Source organism: Salvia splendens, unplaced genomic scaffold (genome assembly GCF_004379255.2).
Source record: "Salvia splendens isolate huo1 unplaced genomic scaffold, SspV2 ctg440, whole genome shotgun sequence".
NCBI lineage: Eukaryota > Viridiplantae > Streptophyta > Magnoliopsida > Lamiales > Lamiaceae > Salvia > Salvia splendens.
Window position 1 is genome coordinate 12,568 of NW_024599092.1, and position 21,242 is coordinate 33,809.

At 34.1% G+C, this 21,242-nt stretch overlaps 1 protein-coding gene across 1 annotated transcript; it reads left to right on the forward strand.

Moving 5' to 3' along the window:
* Positions 1–12,858: 12,858 nt before the first annotated feature.
* Positions 12,859–14,560, forward strand: LOC121790205 (ferruginol synthase-like). Its single transcript, XM_042188471.1, has 2 exons — positions 12,859–13,782; positions 13,845–14,560. Exons 1-2 carry the CDS (start codon positions 12,916–12,918, stop codon positions 14,439–14,441), a joined length of 1,464 nt encoding a protein of 487 aa, XP_042044405.1. The 5' UTR covers positions 12,859–12,915; the 3' UTR covers positions 14,442–14,560.
* The last annotated feature ends 6,682 nt before the right edge of the window (positions 14,561–21,242 follow it).

Genomic DNA, 21,242 nt, shown 5'->3' on the forward strand with positions numbered 1-21,242 from the left:
TCTTGTCATTTGACACAAAAACATTTTCAACAGGTTTGAGAAAAGTGAAAAAGTCTTTGAAAGGACATATGTGAATGATGCATCCTGAATCAATTAGCCAGTCATATTTTGTGAAGAAGCACTCAGAGGCAGAGTTTACAGAAAACACATCATGATTCCTATAACACACTCCATGAGAAGCATCATCTTTGGGCAAATTAGCAACAGACTCAAGCTGATTGTTATTATTGTGTTTCTTACCTTTCTTAGGTTTAGTACATTCAGCCTTGTAATGGCCCACTTCTCCACAGTTAAAACATTTTCTTTTAGCTTTAGGGTCTTTACTTTTAGACCTAGATCTACCTTTGCCTTGCTTCTTACCATTTCCATTTGAACTGATGTCATCCCCTCTAGATTGAGACCTCCCTCTTACCTTCAAAGCCTTGGTTTGAGAAGATTTGGAGTTGTTCTTTTCTTTAATTTCCAATTCCTTAGATTTTAAAGGACTAATAATGAGGTCTAGATGGGTATCATCCCTGCCATACTTAATGGCAGCCTTAACATCACCTTAAGTACCACGGATGGCATTCATGAGAGCAATGCTAGTATACTCATCAATATTTTTGTCCCCAGATCTTTTAATATTTTGGACAAGTTTCTGAAACGGTCAATGTTATCATCTATGTCTTTTAAAAGATCCAATTTAAACTTAAATTTTTTTTTCAAGAAGGTACATCCTAGAAGACATAGAAGTTTCTGTGAAAAGAGTATCTAGCATCCACATCTCAGAGGCAGATTCCACAGACCCAACCATTCTTATCACAGAGTCAGGGAGATTTAGGATTATTGTTGACCTGGCTAATTCATTCATTTCAGCCACTTTCTCAGCAGACTCTATATCAGGGATAGTCCCCTCTACAGCTTTGAAAAATTTCTGTTTAATTAAAATACATTTTACCTTTTGTTTCCAAATAACAAAATCATTTTTCCCATTAAAAGGGACTATGCCCACAGATTGAGACATTTTGAAAAGAGGTTTTACACACACCAAAGAGCCCAACACACAGAAGGCACATCAAGCAACCCTGCTTTCACAGAAGGTGAACTTAAACACAGAACAGTCAAAGGGTCCACCAAGAACAGAAGGAGTTCCTCTCTATCTGTCACGTGTACCCCGGCAAGAGGATATCTCAGTTCTCAATCACCCAATGTATGGGGGCGCAGGGGGTCACTCAAGGCGGTTAAGGCACAGGGTGGATAGGTAATTCACTCAAGGCATAGAGCTAGAGTTCTGAGATACACACTTTGTGAAACAGTCAAAGAAAAGTAAGAAAACAACAGAAGCAGGAAAGCTGTAAACAACAAGATCATGCAGAAAATAAGAGCAAGTAATCCTAAACCGCAGCCAGCGGTGACTACCAGAAACAACTTCCCATACCTAAAACTAGAAAGCTGTAAAAGTTTTAGGGTTTTTAGCCAATTTACCAGAGCGGGGTCCTAGATCAGGAACACCCGACTTACCTCAGAGCCTATACCGGAGGTTGAGCTTTACTCTGACGAGCCCAACTCCTTTATTTTTTAGCGACCTAACGTGCCACGGTGTTCCCCCCGTGGCTCTGATCCACTGTAGGGATCATACCACCATTACATTGTTACTAGGACCTCTTTTGCAATTACACCGCTTACTGAGTTGGCTAGACTCAGAGGAACAAGCCGCAATACAAAAGATGGTTACACTGATGAACCCTAGGTACAATCTACCTATCTAGTTAATAGGTTACAATCAAGAAACCTTAGCTTAAGACTGGATCCTCGTCAGTTCCAGGCTCCAAGCTTACCTTGACTTCCCAACCTATGCACTAAGAAGAATAGTCAGTATAACAAGAAAGGATCCTGAAGGATCTAATCAACTACCATGAAAAACAGAACAGAATCAGAGAATTTAGAAACAAATGGCTCAGGTCACAGCAGTGACTGCACTAGGCCTCGGACCTCCCCAATTCTCACAGCAAGTCACAATGATGAACACCGTTGAACGGACCACCCAATCAGAGATCTGTGAAACCTTAGATCTCACCGATTCTCGTACACCACGACCTTCTCAACACACGGATCCACAACAACCTCTCGGACACAGCCTTGCACACAAGAACCTCTCACTCAACATTTCAAGCACTCTGGAATCGGTCACAGGAGAAAGACCGAAACCTTAGTTATGAGAAGGAAACCGAAGAAGTGACCTAACTCACAAACTACACCGATAGATCTCTTTAGTACTGAGAATAATCGGTGGAAACAAGAGCTCGAAGGAAATCGCCGGCTAAAACCGCCGGAAAACTAGAGAGAAGTTAGAGAGAAGGCGGAGAGAACTTTAGAGAGAGTGGGCTATGGTTAATATTAATCCAGCCAAACAAGTCAGATGGCTCAGATACTGGATCCGGGTGGTGCCAGTTGTCGGCTATCCGGCGCATCAGGTAAGTGAGACGCGTATTCTTGGGCCACCAGGGATTGGGCCCTGAATTAATCCAGTTGGGCCCCAAATAATATTGGCCCAGGCAAATATTAACCGTGGCCCATATCTTGAAGTGGTTCAACTTCAACAGGGGTGAAATCGGGGCTGCCGGAGCGGTGACGCAGCGGCTGCTGTGGCGCCGAGCTACAACGGTGGAGTGAATCGAAGCTACTGAGCCGACGGTTGGGTCAGGTCAGCAGCTACTCGATCTGGACTACAACTGAATGACAACCCGATGACGCGATGGCTTCAGCGACGATCCTGCAGCAGCGAATTGGGGATTTGTTCTATTTCTGTTGTTGTGTGAGAAAAATCTTGAGGGAGAGAGAGATGAATTCAAGGATTTTGTGCCTCGGGCCTTTCTAAAGCTAAAACCCCGATGGTCACTTGAAATTGACATGATGAATATGAATATTTTTGATAAACTGTTTTCGGCATAAGTCCACTGAGTATTTTATAGTACTCAGCCCTGCATGTGTTTTCCTTATGTGTAGGTTGAGCGACGAGGAGCTTGGGTGGTGTTGAGTCGAACTTGAATATCTTGTTGCTTCTTAATTTTGAACTTTGAGGGTCGTCGTGTCTTCATACATGGTGTCACCTCCTCTTGAACGCTCCCACTATATTTTTACTATCTTTTTCAATTATGTTTTGAATCCCTTTTGCTCTTGGATTATAAAATCTGTTAGCCGTTATCTTTTGATTAAATGTCAAGTTAATACTCTGATTCTCCCTTCAAGTCCCATTAGTCGTGACCACCCACATTTATTAAACCCAAAAAGGGTAGCCGCGACACATTCCGTGATGATCTATTGAGTTGCTACATAATCGTGAGAGGAGGTTGGCGAGTTAGAAGAGCTTAGTTGACACTACAATTAGCTTCCCTTAAATCGACACTGTTAATTGAGAGTGAGGACATCTTGAGGGTCTTAGTAGCTTTTGGGAGTTACAAATCTAGGATTGACGCCCCTAGTGTATGTAATCTACACTTGTGCCGCATGGACAAAACTTATGTGACTCGTTCTAGTGAAGTAAGAACTGTGCTAGGGGACCATAACTATGTTTTGTGTAAACCATAATTGTGAAAGCTCTATCCTTGGAATTCCACTCTTTGCCTAATTTACCCCAAAACTCTTGTTTCTTTAGATAGGATTTGACACTTAGTACATTATAGACAGTTGCAATTATATTCTCTGTATTCGATATCCCGGTACTGACCTTTAGCTATACTATTTCTGCCTTGTATACATGCAAGTAGTTGTAGTGCTAAAAGATAGTGCATCGTATATCCTCCTTAACATGTCCATTGAGGAATGCATTGTTGACATCTAGGTGAGTAACAGTCCAACCTTTGGAGACAACCAAGCTCAAGAGTAAAGTTGGTTTAACAACTGGACTAAATGTCTCATTGGAGTCAAAGCTAACTTGTTTGGAGAATTTCCTTAAGCAACTAACCTTTCTTTGTATCTAGCAATGCAACCGTCAACAAGTTTCTTGATCTTGAAAAGCCAAGTACAACCTGTTAGGATTGGTATACTAAAAAGCATATTTCGAGCATGTTGCACAGATAGAATTGCTTGTATACAATAAACTCTACAATCCACTTTTAACCCAAGGCGAGAAGAATTAATTTTATCGCATTGGTGTTTGCTTATGCATTTATAAGATGTTTCTCAAACATTTAAATGTATAAGAAACAAATAAGTCTAATTCTTCTGCATAGTAGACTGGTCGTGAACGACGTTCACAGAAGGTGACGCAGTCGGTCCTATGTAGAAGAGAAATATTTCACAACCTAGATAGGCTTTGGCTACCTATCGTGAAAGGTTGCAGTGTCAGTCCGCATGTTTCCTTACCTTAGGAAATAAATGACACTGGTGTGGTATAGCACTGAAGGATCTAACAGTTGAGATAAGTCTTTCTTGCTATTTACTGAAAGACGAGGTCTCGGTGATTGTTATTTCTTAATCATTGTTGATATAACATTGAGAATACGACATTGATTATGCACTACTTTGATTTATCAAATGGTGCGGATTTTTTGCAATCCAAGAATCCTGATATCTTGGGTAGTGGTGATTAATGTATAGAGGTGCTAGTATTGTTATTGCAATGAATCGTGTGCTGGGTGAGTCCAGTTTGATAATATCCTCAAGAGGTGTTCGAAAAAGGTTTTATTATTCAGAAACCCGGCCAGTTGGAATTTATTCCATAATAATAAATAAAGATTTTGAACTAGACAACTCTTGGAAAAAGATATTAATTAATTAAAGTCAAATAGCAGGCTTAAATTAATTAATGGATATTTATATCTTAAACACGGGAAATAATAAATTAAAGAGGTAAAGGCCAGATTACTCGTAATTTGGGATTGGACGGGTAGTCAATATTATTATACTATAGTGGATGATAATAATATTCTATTGGACTTGTATTAAATTGGGGCTCAATTTAATTAGTAAAAGTCCAACAGGTTTGGCCCAAGTCCAACCTCCATGGATCCCTAATCTGGCCCATCATAACTCTATATAAAGGAGACTATATAGAAGACTAAATTAATTGATTTTTATTATAAAAATTCATGCTCCCTCTCTCCGGGGAGTGGACGAAATTTTCAGTTTCACGGAACTGAAGTTCAGTCTTCTGCCTAGTTAAGTCCTTTCGATTCTGACAAGCTTTGCCCACCCAAAGGTCAGATTCTGAGTTCGGGATACAGATTAGGAGGTTCGTGGTTGAGTACGAAGAACATCACGTGGAGAAGCCGCAAGCAATCGATGATTCTTTGGAGAATCAGATCGGTAATTCTAATCCGTAGGAAATTCATGTTTTAGGTTTTCATTCCTTTTACATGATTTATGTGCGTTCTAGCATGCTTTTTTGATTGTTTAACATGTGAATCAATTAATCCCATAATCGGTCAAATAGATCTGTATGCATGATTTATTTTTTATGCATGTCTTCCAATGTGCAAAGGGCTCCAAACCCCAACAACTGGTATCAGAGCCAATTTTTGGCTCTGATTATGTGGATTAATTTCATGTTATGTAAATTGCTTGAACGCATGATTTTCTTCGTTTTGTGTTGTTTAATTTTGTTTGAACGAACGACGAAGAATGAGAACCAATGGCGAGGGAGTACTCGGCTGGCACGAGCAGCCGGAGCTTGCGTCGGGGCTGCTCGTGGCTGTGAATTCAAGCCTCGGCGCTGCGCGTATATCTCTTGTGTATGTACGTGATTTTTAATCAATAGAGTAATCATTACTTGCCTGTTTTGATTAATTGGTTATGTGTATGTACGTGATTTTTAATCGATAGAGTAATCATTACTTGCATGTTTTGATTAATTGGTTATATGTATGTACGGGATGTTTGAATCAATTCTTGTATGATTCTTGTACGTTGTTTTAAAGCGTGATAATCAAATCGTCAATTTGCACACCCACGGCTGCGTAAAAATCACAGCAGGCGAGTGGGAGCCTCTAACGGCTTTGTGCGAGAGCGATTTGGATCAGAGTGTAGGGACGCTGGGCAGGCCGAGAAACTGGACAAGTTGCGGTGCCGGGCAGATTGCTACAACCTACAGCAGCGACGTTCCGATATGCGACGTCGAGCACTCAAGCAGCAGTTGCGGTCCGAGTGGGAGCTCATTGGTGGCGTCTCCCGGGCTCGTGTGGGCGGCGCAACTTTCTGAAATTAGTTAGGGTTTCCTAAACCCTAGGAACTAACTTCGGAGAAATATTCAAAATTAGTTAGGATTTCCATAACCTAGGAATTAGTTTTGAATATATTTCAATATATAATTTAGAATAAGATTTGACATATCTTAAATGGATTATCTAAATTTAATTTTAATTAAATTATAGATTAGTTGAAATTTATCCTTAATTTATGGATTTGGATAGATATCCTGATAAATCCTAGATAAACTTGGATAATAACAATTAATTTATTTTCTTTTGTCTTATGGATTTATATAGATTAATTTTATGAAAATGAATCCTAGATAGACTAGATAAATAATTAATTAAATTTGGATTTTATCCTTATTTTATGGATTTAGATATATTTAATTATATCTAGACAAATCCTAGATAAATTTGGATGAATAATTAAATTTATTTCTGTCATATCGATTTAGATAGATTTTATTCTATCTTGTTGAATCCTTAATTGACTAAGATAAATATTAATTAAGTTTATCCATATCTTGTAGATATTGATAGATCTATATCTATCTAGAATATATCTTAGTAGATTTGGATAATTAAAATCCATATTTATCTTTATCTTGTGGATTTTTATAGAATTAATTCTATTTAGAAAATATCCTAGTAGATTTAGATAATTAAATGTATCTCTATCTTATAGATATTGATAGATTTATATCTATCTAGAATATATCTTAGAAGATTTAGATAATTGTTAATCCAGTATTGTAATTATCTTTTGGATTTAAGATAGATTTAGTTCTATCTAGTTAAATCCTAGTTAAATTAATAAATATTAATTCTAGTTTATCCTAATTTTATGGATATAAATAGATTTATTTCTATTTAGAAAATATCCTAGATAAATTTGGATAAAGATAATACAAGATAATCCTAATCTAATTGAATTTTGATAAAGTTAATTTTATCTAGAATAAATCCTAATAGATATGATATATTCTAGTTTCTTATTCTAAATAATTTAAGATTTTCTTAAATCTTAGAGTGATTGGATTTTATCTTATGGATTTAGATAGATTTGTTTCTATCCTGAAATATCATAGTACAATTTTGATAATGATAATCCAAGATCAGTCTTATCTTGAATTTTAGGATTTGATTTTATCCATGTAAAATCTAGAATAATCCTAAGAGGATTTAGATAGATTCCATTCTATCTAGATAAATCCTAAATTGATTTGGATAGTCATTATCCAAATAAATCGTATCAAATCTGAAATTCCTATTTTGGATAAGATAAGGAATTAATTATTTAATTAAATCTCCCTAGATTTATTAAATAATTTCAATAATTATCCAGTGTGATTAATCACCATGAATTAAATGGATTTATCTATTTATTTGGTGTTAATATGTTTTAAGTGGATTATCTGCCTTATCTACTTATGTGATAATTTTGCAAAAGTCATATTTAAAATGACTAAGTGATAATTACGATAGTGTGTTGTATATGGTCTCCATAAATTGGTCTATATATGAAGCAGTTTCTAATATTATCGCAACCCACCTTAGTGGGAGCAATAATCCTACGAAATAGCAAGTTCATAAGATTAGACTTCTTAATAGTAAATTGTTTAAACTAGAAGCGTGTTTCTAATATTATCGCGATCCACCCTAGTGGGATCCATAATCCTACGAAATTGCAAGTTCGTATGTTTAAGCATATTTATAAGATAGCTATGGAATTTTGTTAGTGGCGTACGACCTTCCCTAGAAGGAGTATCAAAACAGAAATGAAATTCCTAGATGCAAATATTTATGGTAAATGCTTAGGCAATATTTGGCGGCCATGCCACCTTAGTGGTCTCTGGACTATCCGTCGGTATTGTGACCAGGAAATTGTTGGAATCCGAATTTGTATGACCTCCCTAGAGGCGTACTTATTTTGGTTTTTACGGTTGTGAGATACATAAATTGTTTTATGGTTGTTTGCGATTATATATTAAGCATAGTATGTGATAAATAGTTTTATTTCTTCTCAGCCAAATTCTTAATAATGTCTGCGAACCTTAAAGAAATCAAACTCGAAGGCCAAAATTATGTAGACTGGAAATATTAAATGGATAAGATTCTCATTGCTGAAAACTTAAAGTTTGTACTCACTAATTTATGTACTCCATTTCCTCGACAAAATTCTACAAAGAAAGTTTGAGAATGCATTTTATGCATGTACTCGATAAGTTCTTTGAGGAAGAAGGTCAAACTACTTTCTTTTATGTAGTGAGACAAGTCTTGGTTTATACCGATGATAAAGGAATATCCAATGAGGACGTTGTCCAGATTCTATTGGAACATACAAAAGAGATAGAAAGTTTTCATGAATCTTCTGATTCAGTTACTCAAATAGTTTCTACACTCAGTTCATCGCCAAATGTAATAGGAAGTGATTATATGAAGGTTGTTACTGAAAAGTTGGAAACCTTTGGCATTATATTCACTTTATTACTATTGGAGGAAGATAACATGATACTTGACGAATTCATTAAGGTTGTATCTTTCCTATGTCTTAGTTCAATTGAACAGAAGACTAGCAATGGAAAGGGGGAAGAGCTGAATTGTCATCAATGCCTGCTGAAAGCAAGAAAGGCAAGAAAAATTTGGTGAAAAAGGCAAAGAGAAGATGCATTGTAAGTCGGATTGACCTCTTATATAGAAGGACAATGGCTTAGAAAACAATGCAACTTCTAAAGGAGAGATCTACATCTAGTTGGGCAGTTGTTGCACTTGGAGCTATTTATTTATGCTCACTTTATTGTTTTGTTTTGATGTATAAGACTTTGTTTTATTGGTACAGTTTAGTTTGGAAAGAATTCAGTTTCAGTTTCTAAACTTGTTAATGATTAAATGATGTTCGATGTCATTTGATAATGCGTGCAATATTGAGAAATGTTCATCGAATATCTATCATAGTGCCATAGAAAAACAAATTATACATCATAGTATCTAAACAATATAATTGCAAAAAGATTGAGTTTAACACCACAGTTCAACTTCTTAAACAATGAATGATAAAGTATTTATGGTACTTAATCATAAGGCCAAGAAAGTACTTAGTAATTGTTCAAACTGATTTTGTCTAACTCAAGTGACTATCGAGATTTTAACAGCTTACTTGTTAAATAGCTTGAAAGTCAGGTAAGTCTGGTTGATGCACAACAAGTTAGAATCTTTTGGTGGTTCAAGGGATTCAGAATACTTATAGAGGTACGAAATAGAAAGACTAGCAAGTCTTAATGGTTTATACCATAGGAGACGAGCAATGAGATAAGATCAGTAGTGGGAGTTAAATCCTAGTTGAATACTCCAAGCATTCTTCTAAAGAATGGGATAGTCATATAAGAAGATATCGAAGTCTCTCGAAGACAAGTTCGATAAGTGAATAGTTTTACTCAATAACACCTTATCATTGATGGGATATACGTTGGAAACAATGAGTTATACCTTAAAGAAACTACTATAACATCAGTACCTTCTACAACACGCGAGTTGTGGACTAGAGGCAAGTCTAGTCCAGCACATCACAAGGTGTGGAGTTATTCCAACACATGTTTTGGAAAAGGTATCCAAGTAATTGGAGTTGTGTACTGAGGTATGTTTTAAGGTTGTCCCAAATGATAGAAAAGGTACAGGTTCTATAATCTTCAAGGCAAGATATGTGTTTCTTTACACGAATACTAGATTCTTTGATGAAGATGGGGTCGGGCCCACAATCGTGCTCGTTGGCAAGAGCACGGTTGTGGTTGCTCTAACCCAACGGGTTCATGTCGGATTCGTGTGGATTATCGTGTATCCAAAAAAAAAGTTAACACTCTATTAATGATAGTAAGTTACTATACAATATAGCTTGACACGACACGATAACGACTAAAACATGATATTACATGATTAAATGGGACTCTTGTGCTCGTTCTTGCGGAAGAGCACGGCTGTGGTTGTTGTGCTCTTGCCTAAGAGCAGGCAGAAAAAGTGGGGCCGGGCCCACAATCGTGCTCGTTGGCAAGAGCACGGTTGTGGTTGCTCTAACCCAACGGGTTCATGTCGGATTCGTGTGGATTATCGTGTATCCAAAAAAAAAGTTAACACTCTATTAATGATAGTAAGTTACTATACAATATAACTTGACACGACACGATAACGACTAAAACATGATATTACACGATTAAATGAGATGTTACAAAATTAGAAAAATTATTTTCTTAAATCAAAATAATAAAATTAATGTATAATATTGAAGTACAATAATATTATATCTATACAAAATTAAATAATTAAAATAATTATTTTTTAAATAAAATTAAAGTATAATATTTTTTTAATTTATAAAAAATTAATTACTAGTACTATTTTTAAAATTAACAAAACTAAATATAATATTTTTTTAGTTACTTAAAATCAAACTATAATATTTTTTAATTAATAAAAATAACAAAATTAAAGTGTAATAATTTTTTGTTCTCTTTCTATCTTACATTACCAATAATATAATTAATAAATAAATACCAATAGTATAATTATTTAAATTATAAATTATATAATAATTATTACTATTATTATTATTTAATATTAAATTAATAACTAATCAATATAGTCTTCGTAAAAATTTAAAATTGTTAATTATATTCATAATGGTAAAAATTTGAATATTTTTAGTTAGGTGTTTCAACCCTAAAATGAGTATGAAATAATTTAATATAAATAATTCAATCGATTTAATTACTTTAAATAATTAATTTAATTAGGTATTTTTTTCTTGATTTATATTATGAATGCAATTAGATGTATGTATAAAACACTAAAAAGAAAGAAGAAAAAGAAGAGAAAAGTAAAAAGAGGAAACATAAACTAAAGAAAAAAAGTAAAAAGAAAGGAAGGTAAAATACTAAAAAGAAAGAAGAAAATGAAGAAACTAAAGAAGGAAAAAAGAAATAAGAAAGGAAGAAAAAAATCACATGTTTTGTCCTATTTAATTAAAATTTCCAAAAATATCATCCATAACTAAAAAATCACATGTTTGGTAGCCAGAGTTATTTTTGTTATATGGTACCAAAAACGATAGAAAATAAAGATCACGTACCATTTATGTGCGAAAGTGAAAGATCAAGTATCATTTATGTAGTTCACTCTAAAAGAAAATTAAAAAAAGGATTATTATTAATGGATATAGACCATTTTTTATGGAAGGACAAAAAAATATGGCGATACTTGTATATGATGAAGGGTGATTATAGTATCAACAAATATTTCCGCCAGATAATTAGTAGTATTCCGATTTTTCCGTAAAGGAAAAGGCATGGGTGACAAAATTTCTTGTTAATTAACTCCATTACAGTCACTAATTTGGATAGTATATCAACAAATATTTTCGTCTGATAATTAATAGTTGCCGATTTTGCCGTATAGGATAGGGCATGTGAGTTACAAAATTCCTTATTAATTAACTACATTACATTCACTAATTTAGTTAGTATCAACAAGTATTTTCGTCTAATAATTAAAGTTGTCGATTTTGCCGTATTGGACAAGGCATGTGAGTGACAAAATTCCTTGTTAATTAACTACATTATATTCACTAATTTGGTCCACAACCTCCACTCAATGGTAATTTATTTCACAAAACAGCATTGTACCAACCCAAGTGGCTTTCTTTTGATGAAGTGAAATCAATATATCTTGATGTATAAATTTTGGGCGAAATTCTTGAAGTAATCGTATTTAGAAAATCATATCCCTAAATGTGACATTTTTTACTTCTACAGAAAGAGTTACGTATTCTCAAAATGTGTAAGTAATCGTATTTAGAAAATCATGTCCCTAAATGAGAGAATTGTTTTTAAAATTCTACCAAAGGAGTCAACGCATTTCCAAAATGTGTAAGAGCATTTACATTAGTGGATAATACACCTCCAATTTCTCCTGCCACGATAGTATTTTATTATTTAGTCTATCCCCAAAGGGAAATTGAAATAGTTATAAAATTAAAAAATCATGCAAGCATTCTTGATTACATATACGATAAAGGACCAATCAATATTTTAGCCCTAAGTGTATTAATTTTTACTAATTTGGTCCACAACCTCCTCTACTCAAGAATACTCCCAGTATTTTGTTATTTTTTTAATTTGTCTACTTGAGAAAAAAGAAGTCCTATATTCCACGTTTATTTCTTATGATAAATTGAAATAAATATCGGAAATTTGCTATATATATATATATATATATATAGGGTTTTGATCCATGCAAAACCATTCTTAATACAAAAATGCAGAACCAAGCATACAAAAGTCATTTTTAGGTCATTGTAAGCTTATTTTTACGTCATTATAGTAAGGATGACATGAAATGATCTTAACATGACCTCAAACCCAAAGTTTATAATATGACCTAAAACTGCTTTACAATGACCCTCCGTGTTTTTGTTTAATTATTGACCATTGGATCGTCAAATCTCATGGTCAGGATTTGGTCTGGATTTTGTATTGAGATCAAGTTTTGTATTGATCATTTTCCTATATATATATATATATATATATATATACATACCATATGATCATTAATTAATTTCAGGTCTCATATTGTATATTTTGATTTAGTATACAAGCATTATATTAAAATATAATAATATTAGTAGTAGTTGAATTGGGTTATATAAGGAGGCATATTAGCATACAAGGTTGCAAGGGAGAAGAAAAAGCAGTGGAAAATGGATTGCGTTTTGATTGGTGTTGTGATGGGTGTAATGTTGTTGGGTTTAAGGTGGTTTGTATACCTCCAGGGGCCACGGAAACGGCTCCCTCCGGGACCCAGACCCCTCCCGATCATCGGAAACATTCACCAACTAGGTAAAAATCAGACCGAAACACTGAGACAGCTGGCGAAAACGTACGGCCCTCTGATGTCGATCTGCATAGGCAGCGTGTACACGGTGGTGGCGTCCACACCGGAGATGGCCATGGAGCTCCTCCAACGCCACGGTCAGGTCTTCTCCGGTCGGACCGTCCCCCATGCGATGGATGTAGGCGGGTTCAGCAAGTTCAGTATTTTCTTCGGTCCGGCCGGGAAGGAGTGGCGCGACAAGCGCAAGGTGTGCAAGGAGATTCTGTTCTCGGAGCGGTGCCTCGAAGAAAGCGAGGGCCTCCGCCAGGAGATGCTGCAGAAGCTGGTGGATCACGTCGAGGGCCACTGCGACCGAAGGGATGTGGTCAACATCCACGATGTGGTATTCATGGCCAACCTCAACCTCTTGCTCACCACCATCTTCTCCATCACCTCCCCGGACACCACCATGGAGTTGATGAAGATTATGAAAGATTTTTTCTCCTTATTTGCTCCCAATATCACCGACTACTTCCCCATTCTAAAAGTCTTGGATCCGCAGGGGATGAAGCGCAAGGCTAAGTTAAGCTTGGGTAAACTCTTGGCCAAATTCCGTGATTTTCTTAACCACAGGTTGGACCACAGAAGGATCAACCCCAACAACAAGAAGCAGGATCTGCTCGAGGCAATCATCGATATCACCCAAGCAAACGACTACAACATTACCACACAAGATATCCCTTATTTACTTCTCGTAAGTTCTATTTTCATTCATTTGGTCTACCTTTTTTCTAAAAAAATCTATAAATATACTAGGAATTAATCGTGGGAGGAATAGACTCCAACTCGAACATGGTCGAGTGGATCATGACTGAGCTACTATTCAACCCGGACAAACTCGAGAGGCTAAAACGAGAGATAAAGAGCGCAGTGGGAGAGAATGGGAAAATCCAGGAGGCGGACATCGCGTCCCTCCCGTATCTGCAGGCAGTGATCAAAGAAACCTTTCGTTATCACCCGCCAGGGCCTCTTGCGGTTACCCAGATGTCAGAAGCCGATCAAGAGGTGAATGGTTACATGATTCCAAAAGGGACGCAGATAGTCGTCAATACGTGGTCAATGGCAAAAGATCCGAGCATCTGGACTGATCCGGCATCTTTTGAGCCAGAACGATTCCTTGACAACAAACTGGACTTCAAAGGCCAGCATTTCCAGCTCATACCCTTCGGGGCGGGCCGGAGAATATGCCCCGGAATACCCTTGGCAACTCATATTCTGCAGATGACCACCGCTGTTTTGGTTCATAATTTTGACTGGAAACTTGAGAAAGACAAGGATCACCCGGACCATAAAGAAGCCATGTTTCGGATAAATTTGAGCAAAACAACTCCACTTAGAGCTTTTCCGTTTTAAATTTAAGATTTTCTCATCTTAATAAATGGACAATAATAGCCCATGCTTCCAATAATGTAACCCATGTTGTGTATTATGTATATTGAAAATTATCAATCATATTACTATTTGGTACTTCATCCATCCCAATTAGCTGAAATATATCTTCGGACACGGAGATAAGCTAAAACAGGAGAAAGAATAAAGAAATAATATAAGAGAGAGGATAAAATAAGAGTAATTAGATATTTTGTTTTTTGTCAAAAAAGAAATACTACTCAACTAAATTGAGACATTTCGAAAAATATTGTATATTTTCCCAAGAATTATGCACCTATCTTAATTTATATCTCACTTACAGAGATTATGTCATTCTTTCGCATGAATGAAATCGGAGCTTTATTCCTTTGTAACAGTTTAAATAAAAAAATTAATTACTTTAGAATAATTAAATTACTTGGAATAAATTAGATCCGAGTTTAAACAATTTACTAAAAGAAATAAAAAAACATAAATTGAGTCCCAAGTCCAAAACTTAAATAATATCACGCCCACTAACTCAATAAATAAGGCCTAATTATTAATTTATTTCCAGCCCAACTCAGTTTTAACGAAACAGGGCCAAAACTTAAACCTTGGCCCAATTGTATTATGTCCCTATAATGTGTATTATGCGTGAAATAATGTAGCTCGGGTAATTTAAATCATATCTATCCAATCCATCTATCTAATGGCTACAATTTGTTTTATGTTTAAGACTAAAAGGTGTTAGGACCTTAATACACCCATATATATACTATTTACATTTACGCTACTTCATTTGGCGTAATTGAATATTATTAAGAGTAAAGGCCAAAATTGGTCTTGAACATATAGCCATTTTACGTTTTTGGTCCTAAACATTATCATTTGGATTTTTTGGTCCTGCAAATATGGAAATTTGATCATTTTGGTCATCCGTCAACATTTCCATTAAAAACTAATGGTCAACGGCCAATTTTGACCAAATTAAACTTTTAATTCTGATTTTTTACTCCCTAATTAATTCCCTAATTATTTTTACATTTCAATTTCATCTTCTTTCCTTCCACTTATCATCATCCAAAAAACAAAAAATCAAAAAGAGAAATTTAAAGGAAAGATCCAAATTTGGAACTAAAAAGAGTGAAATACGAGAAGGAAAACTTAGATCCAACAATTAAGTGATATCACCCATCTAGAGAAGAAAGAGTGAACTACTGAGATTGCACAGCAAAAAAATCCATGGTCATCTCCCTCATCCTCACTCTCTCTCTCTAATAATCTAACCTTATTCAGTCATGTTAAAGGGGTAAATCTGAAACACACCCTCTCATTTCATCATCAAACAATAGAAAGGCGGAGAGAGAGAAGGAAAATCCACTATGGGCAGTAACCAAGCATAGTTGAAGTTTGACTAAGGTAAGGTAAATCAACGGCTGACATCAATGAAAGAAGGAATCTTGACCGTAAAAGGGCAATGTGTCTCTTTTTCTCTAGTTTCGATGTGGGCAATCCAGCTCTGCGAACTCCGCCCCCTTCCTCGACACCCTCCTCTCCGACTACGTCGTCCTCATCGGCAAATTCCGCGACGTCCACGTCTCCACGGATCGGGCCTCCATCGGCCTCATCGTCGACGGTGTCCGGGTCGCCCACCCCGATCTCTTGGTCGGATATAGAATGGCGGTTCACGAAATTGATGGAATTCATATAACTAGGGTTTGAGGGGAAGAGGAAGGAAGAAGATGAAAGATGAGAGGAAGGAAGAAGATGAAATTGAAGTGTAAAAATAATTAGGGAGTAAAAAATCAGAATTAAAACTTTAATTTGGTCAAAATCGGCCGTTGACCGTTAGTTTTTAACGGAAATGTTGACGGAGGACCAAAATGATCAAATTCCCATATGTGCAGGACCAAAAAATCCAAAAGATAATGTTTAGGACCAAAAACGTAAAATGGCTATATGTTCATGACCAATTTTGGCCTTTACTCTATTATTAATAATAAAGTAATATCTTTACGTTATATTCTGTTTGGACATGAATAGCCGTATTAATATATTATCATTTCTCTTGCAATTCTTATTTTAAAAAAGATTAAAATACTTAATAGTAATAAAATTTCCAAAACTTATCTTTTATATATTGATAGATTATAAAGCGTTGGAGTGGTTTGATTGCTTTATAATTCTCTGAATGATTAATACCCTAATTAAATTATACTAGTAATATATTAATATGGGTTATGAAATTTCATATTTATACTAGTCCATTTATGTGCACTAGTCCAATTCTAGTCTTAATTCATTTCTTCTTCAGTAGTATACTGTTGGTGTGAGCAGAAAACTTAAATATTTTACGGTTGATTCAATCCCACATTTAAAAAAATTTCCTATTGCGTTCCATTACATTAGTTTCACTACTTTAATATTACTAATTATTTAATTATAAAAGGAAAATTCTAAACTATACTGTAATTGGACTAATGAACACCAAAAAGAACTAGTAATTTATAATTAGATTAAATTACCCTAGCGATTGAAAATTGAAGAAAAAAAGAGAACATAACATGATATATGCCGTATTAGTACATGACAATATTAATTATGAACAAATCAAATTGTATAGGATAAAACCGGATTAAAAGTGATGAAAGTTGATAACAAAAGTCTTCAACGGCATATATTTGGTTCATAATGAATGAATCATACTAATATTTTATAATTATATTTATATACGTATTATATATTATATTAAAAATTGAATAAAATTTATAAGAGAAAAGGCCAAAACTGATCCTGAACATATACCCATTTTACGATTTTGGTCCTATGCTTTATCTTTTGAATTTTCTCATCCTGAACATTTCAACTCGGATCACAATTGGTTCTACACTAACAGTTCCGTCAATTTTTAAACGGTTTTGACCCAATTTTGACGGTTTTAATTGTCACATTCGGGTTAAAACCGTTTAAAAATCAGTCAAAATCGGGTTAAAACCGTTTAAAAATTGACGGAAATGTTAGTGTAGGACCAATTGTGATCCGAATTGAAATGTTCAGAATGTCAAAATTCAAAAGATAAAGTATATGACCAAAATTATAAAATGGACATATATTCATGAACGGTTTTTACATTTACTCTTTTAAAATTTCATTGATGGCTTTATTAATTAATTATTAATTTCAAATAGTAATAATATTTTATTAATAATAATAATAATTTTAAATGATAGTACGTAATTTAAATAATTACTCCATTCATCCCATTCAAGATGACCACATTTCCTTTTTGTTTGTACCAATCAAGATTACCACTTTCCAATTTTGGAAATAACCTCATCTGTCTTCTCTCCTCATTAAAATAATCAACTACCATTTTTCTCTCTACTTTATTCCACCTATCAACACTTCCTTTCGTGCCACTCAAGAATGTGGCCATCTTGAGTGCGACGGGGGAGTATATTATAATTATTTAATAAGAATAATTATAATAAAATTTTAAATATTATAATATAATATAATTGTTATTGCTATAATTATAGTGTAATTATAGTTTTGATTATAATAAAATTAACTAGAGTATGATTCATAATTTTAAATTATTATATTAATAACAACAATAATAATAATAATAATATAAGATTATACTCCACACCATTAAATACATAAATATGTAAGAATCCAAAAATTGGGAATAAGAATACCTATTAAAAACTAGGATTTAGAATCCTTGAAAGTTGTACTATTTTTCTTGTTTTCAGGAGAGGTTGAGGTTGGCCATGAATCAAAATCCTGAAAACAAGAAAAATAGTACAACTTTCAAGGATTCTAAATCCTAGTTTTTAATAGGTATTCTTATTCCCAATTTTTGGATTCTTACATATTTATGTATTTAATGGTGTGGAGTATAATCTTATATTATTATTATTATTGTTGTTATTAACATAATAATTTAAAATTATGAATCATACTCTAGTTAATTTTATTATAATCAAAACTATAATTACACTATAATTATAGCAATAACAATTATATTATATTATAATATTTAAAATTTTATTATAATTATTCTTATTAAATAATTATATTATACTCCCCCGTCGCACTCAAGATGGCCACATTCTTGAGTGGCACGAAAGGAAGTGTTGATAGGTGGAATAAAGTAGAGAGAAAAATGGTAGTTGATTATTTTAATGAGGAGAGAAGACAGATGAGGTTATTTCCAAAATTGGAAAGTGGTAATCTTGATTGGTACAAACAAAAAGGAAATGTGGTCATCTTGAATGGGATGAATGGAGTAATTATTTAAATTACGTACTATCATTTAAAATTATTATTATTATTAATAAAATATTATTACTATTTGAAATTAATAATTAATTAATAAAGCCACAATGAAATTTTAAAAGAGTAAATGTAAAAACCGTTCATGAATATATGTCCATTTTATAATTTTGGTCATATACTTTATCTTTTGAATTTTGACATCCTGAACATTTCAATTCGGATCACAATTGGTCCTACACTAACATTTCCGTCAATTTTTAAACGGTTTTAACCCGATTTTGACTGATTTTTAAACGGTTTTAACCCGAATGGGACAATTAAAACCGTCAAAATTGGGTCAAAATCGTTTAAAAATTGACGGAACTGTTAGTGTAGAACCAATTGTGATCCGAGTTGAAATGTTCAGGATGAGAAAATTCGAAAGATAAAGCATAGGACCAAAATCGTAAAATGGGTATATGTTCAGGATCAGTTTTGGCCTTTTCTCTTATAAATTTTATTCAATTTTTAATATAATATATAATACGTATATAATTATAATTATAAAATATTAGTATGATTCATTCATTATGAACCAAATATATGCCGTTGAAGACTTTTGTTATCAACTTTCATCACTTTTAATCCGGTTTTATCCTATACAATTTGATTTGTTCATAATTAATATTGTCATGTACTAATACTGCATATATCATGTTATGTTCTCTTTTTTTCTTCAATTTTCAATCGCTAGGGTAATTTAATCTAATTATAAAATACTAGTTCTTTTTGGTGTTCATTAGTCCAATTACAGTATAGTTTAGAATTTTCCTTTTATAATTAAATAATTAGTAATATTAAAGTAGTGAAACTAATGTAATGGAACGCAATAGGAAATTTTTTTAAATGTGGGATTGAATCAACCGTAAAATATTTAAGTTTTCTGCTCACACCAACAGTATACTACTGAAGAAGAAATGAATTAAGACTAGAATTGGACTAGTGCACATAAATGGACTAGTATAAATATGAAATTTCATAACCCATATTAATATATTACTAGTATAATTTAATTAGGTATAATTTAATTAGGGTATTAATCTTTCAGAGAATTATAAAGCAATCAAACCACTCCAACGATTTATAATCTATCAATATATAAAAGATAAGTTTTGGAAATTTTATTACTATTAAGTATTTTAATCTTTTTTAAAATAAGAATTGCAAGAGAAATGATAATATATTAATACGGCTATTCATGTCCAAACAGAATATAACGTAGAGATATTACTTTATTATTAATAATAGAGTAAAGGCCAAAATTGGTCATGAACATATAGCCATTTTACGTTTTTGGTCCTAAACATTATCTTTTGGATTTTTTGGTCCTGCACATATGGGAATTTGATCATTTTGGTCCTCCGTCAACATTTCCGTTAAAAACTAACGGTCAACGGCCGATTTTGACCAAATTAAAGTTTTAATTCTGATTTTTTACTCCCTAATTATTTTTACACTTCAATTTCATCTTCTTCCTTCCTCTCATCTTTCATCTTCTTCCTTCCTCTTCCCCTCAAACCCTAGTTATATGAATTCCGTCAAGCCATTCTAGATCCGACCAAGAGATCGGGGTGGGAGACCCGGACACCGTCGACGATGAGGCCGATGGAGGCCCGATCCGTGGAGACGTGGACGTCGCGGAATTTGCAGATGAGGACGACGTAGTCGGAGAGGAGGGTGTTGAGGAAGGGGGCGGAGTTCGCAGAGCTGGATTGCCCACATCGAAACTAGAGAAAAAGAGACACATTGCCCTTTTACGGTCAAGATTCCTTCTTTCATTGATGCCAGCCGTTGATTTACCTTACCTTAGTCAAACTTCAACTATGCTTGGTTACTGCCCATAGTGGATTTCTCTTCTCTCTCCGCCTTTCTATTGTTTGATGATGAAATGAGAGGGTGTGTTTCAGATTTACCCCTTTAACATGACTGAATGAGGTTAGATTATTAGAGAGAGAGAGAGTGAGGATGAGGGAGATGACCATGGATTTTTTTGCTGTGCAATCTCAGTAGTTCACTCTTTCTTCTCTAGTAGATGGGTGATATCACTTAATTGTTGGATCTAAGTTTTCCTTCTCGTATTTCACTCTTTTTAGTTCCAAATTTGGATCTTTCCTTTAAATTTCTCTCTTTGATTTTTTGTTTTTTGGATGATGATAAGTGGAAGGAAAGAAGATGAAATCGAAATGTAAAAATAATTAGGGAATTAATTAGGGAGTAAAAAATCAGAATTAAAAGTTTAATTTGGTCAAAATTGGCCGTTGACCATTAGTTTTTAACGGAAATGTTGACGGAGGACCAAAATGATCAAATTTCCATATTTGCAGGACCAAAAAATCCAAATGATAATGTTTAGGACCAAAAACGTAAAATGACTATATGTTCAGGACCAATTTTGGCCTTTACTCTTAATAATATTCAATTCCGCCAAATGAAGTAGCGTAAATGTAAATAGTATATATATGGGTGTATTAAGGTCCT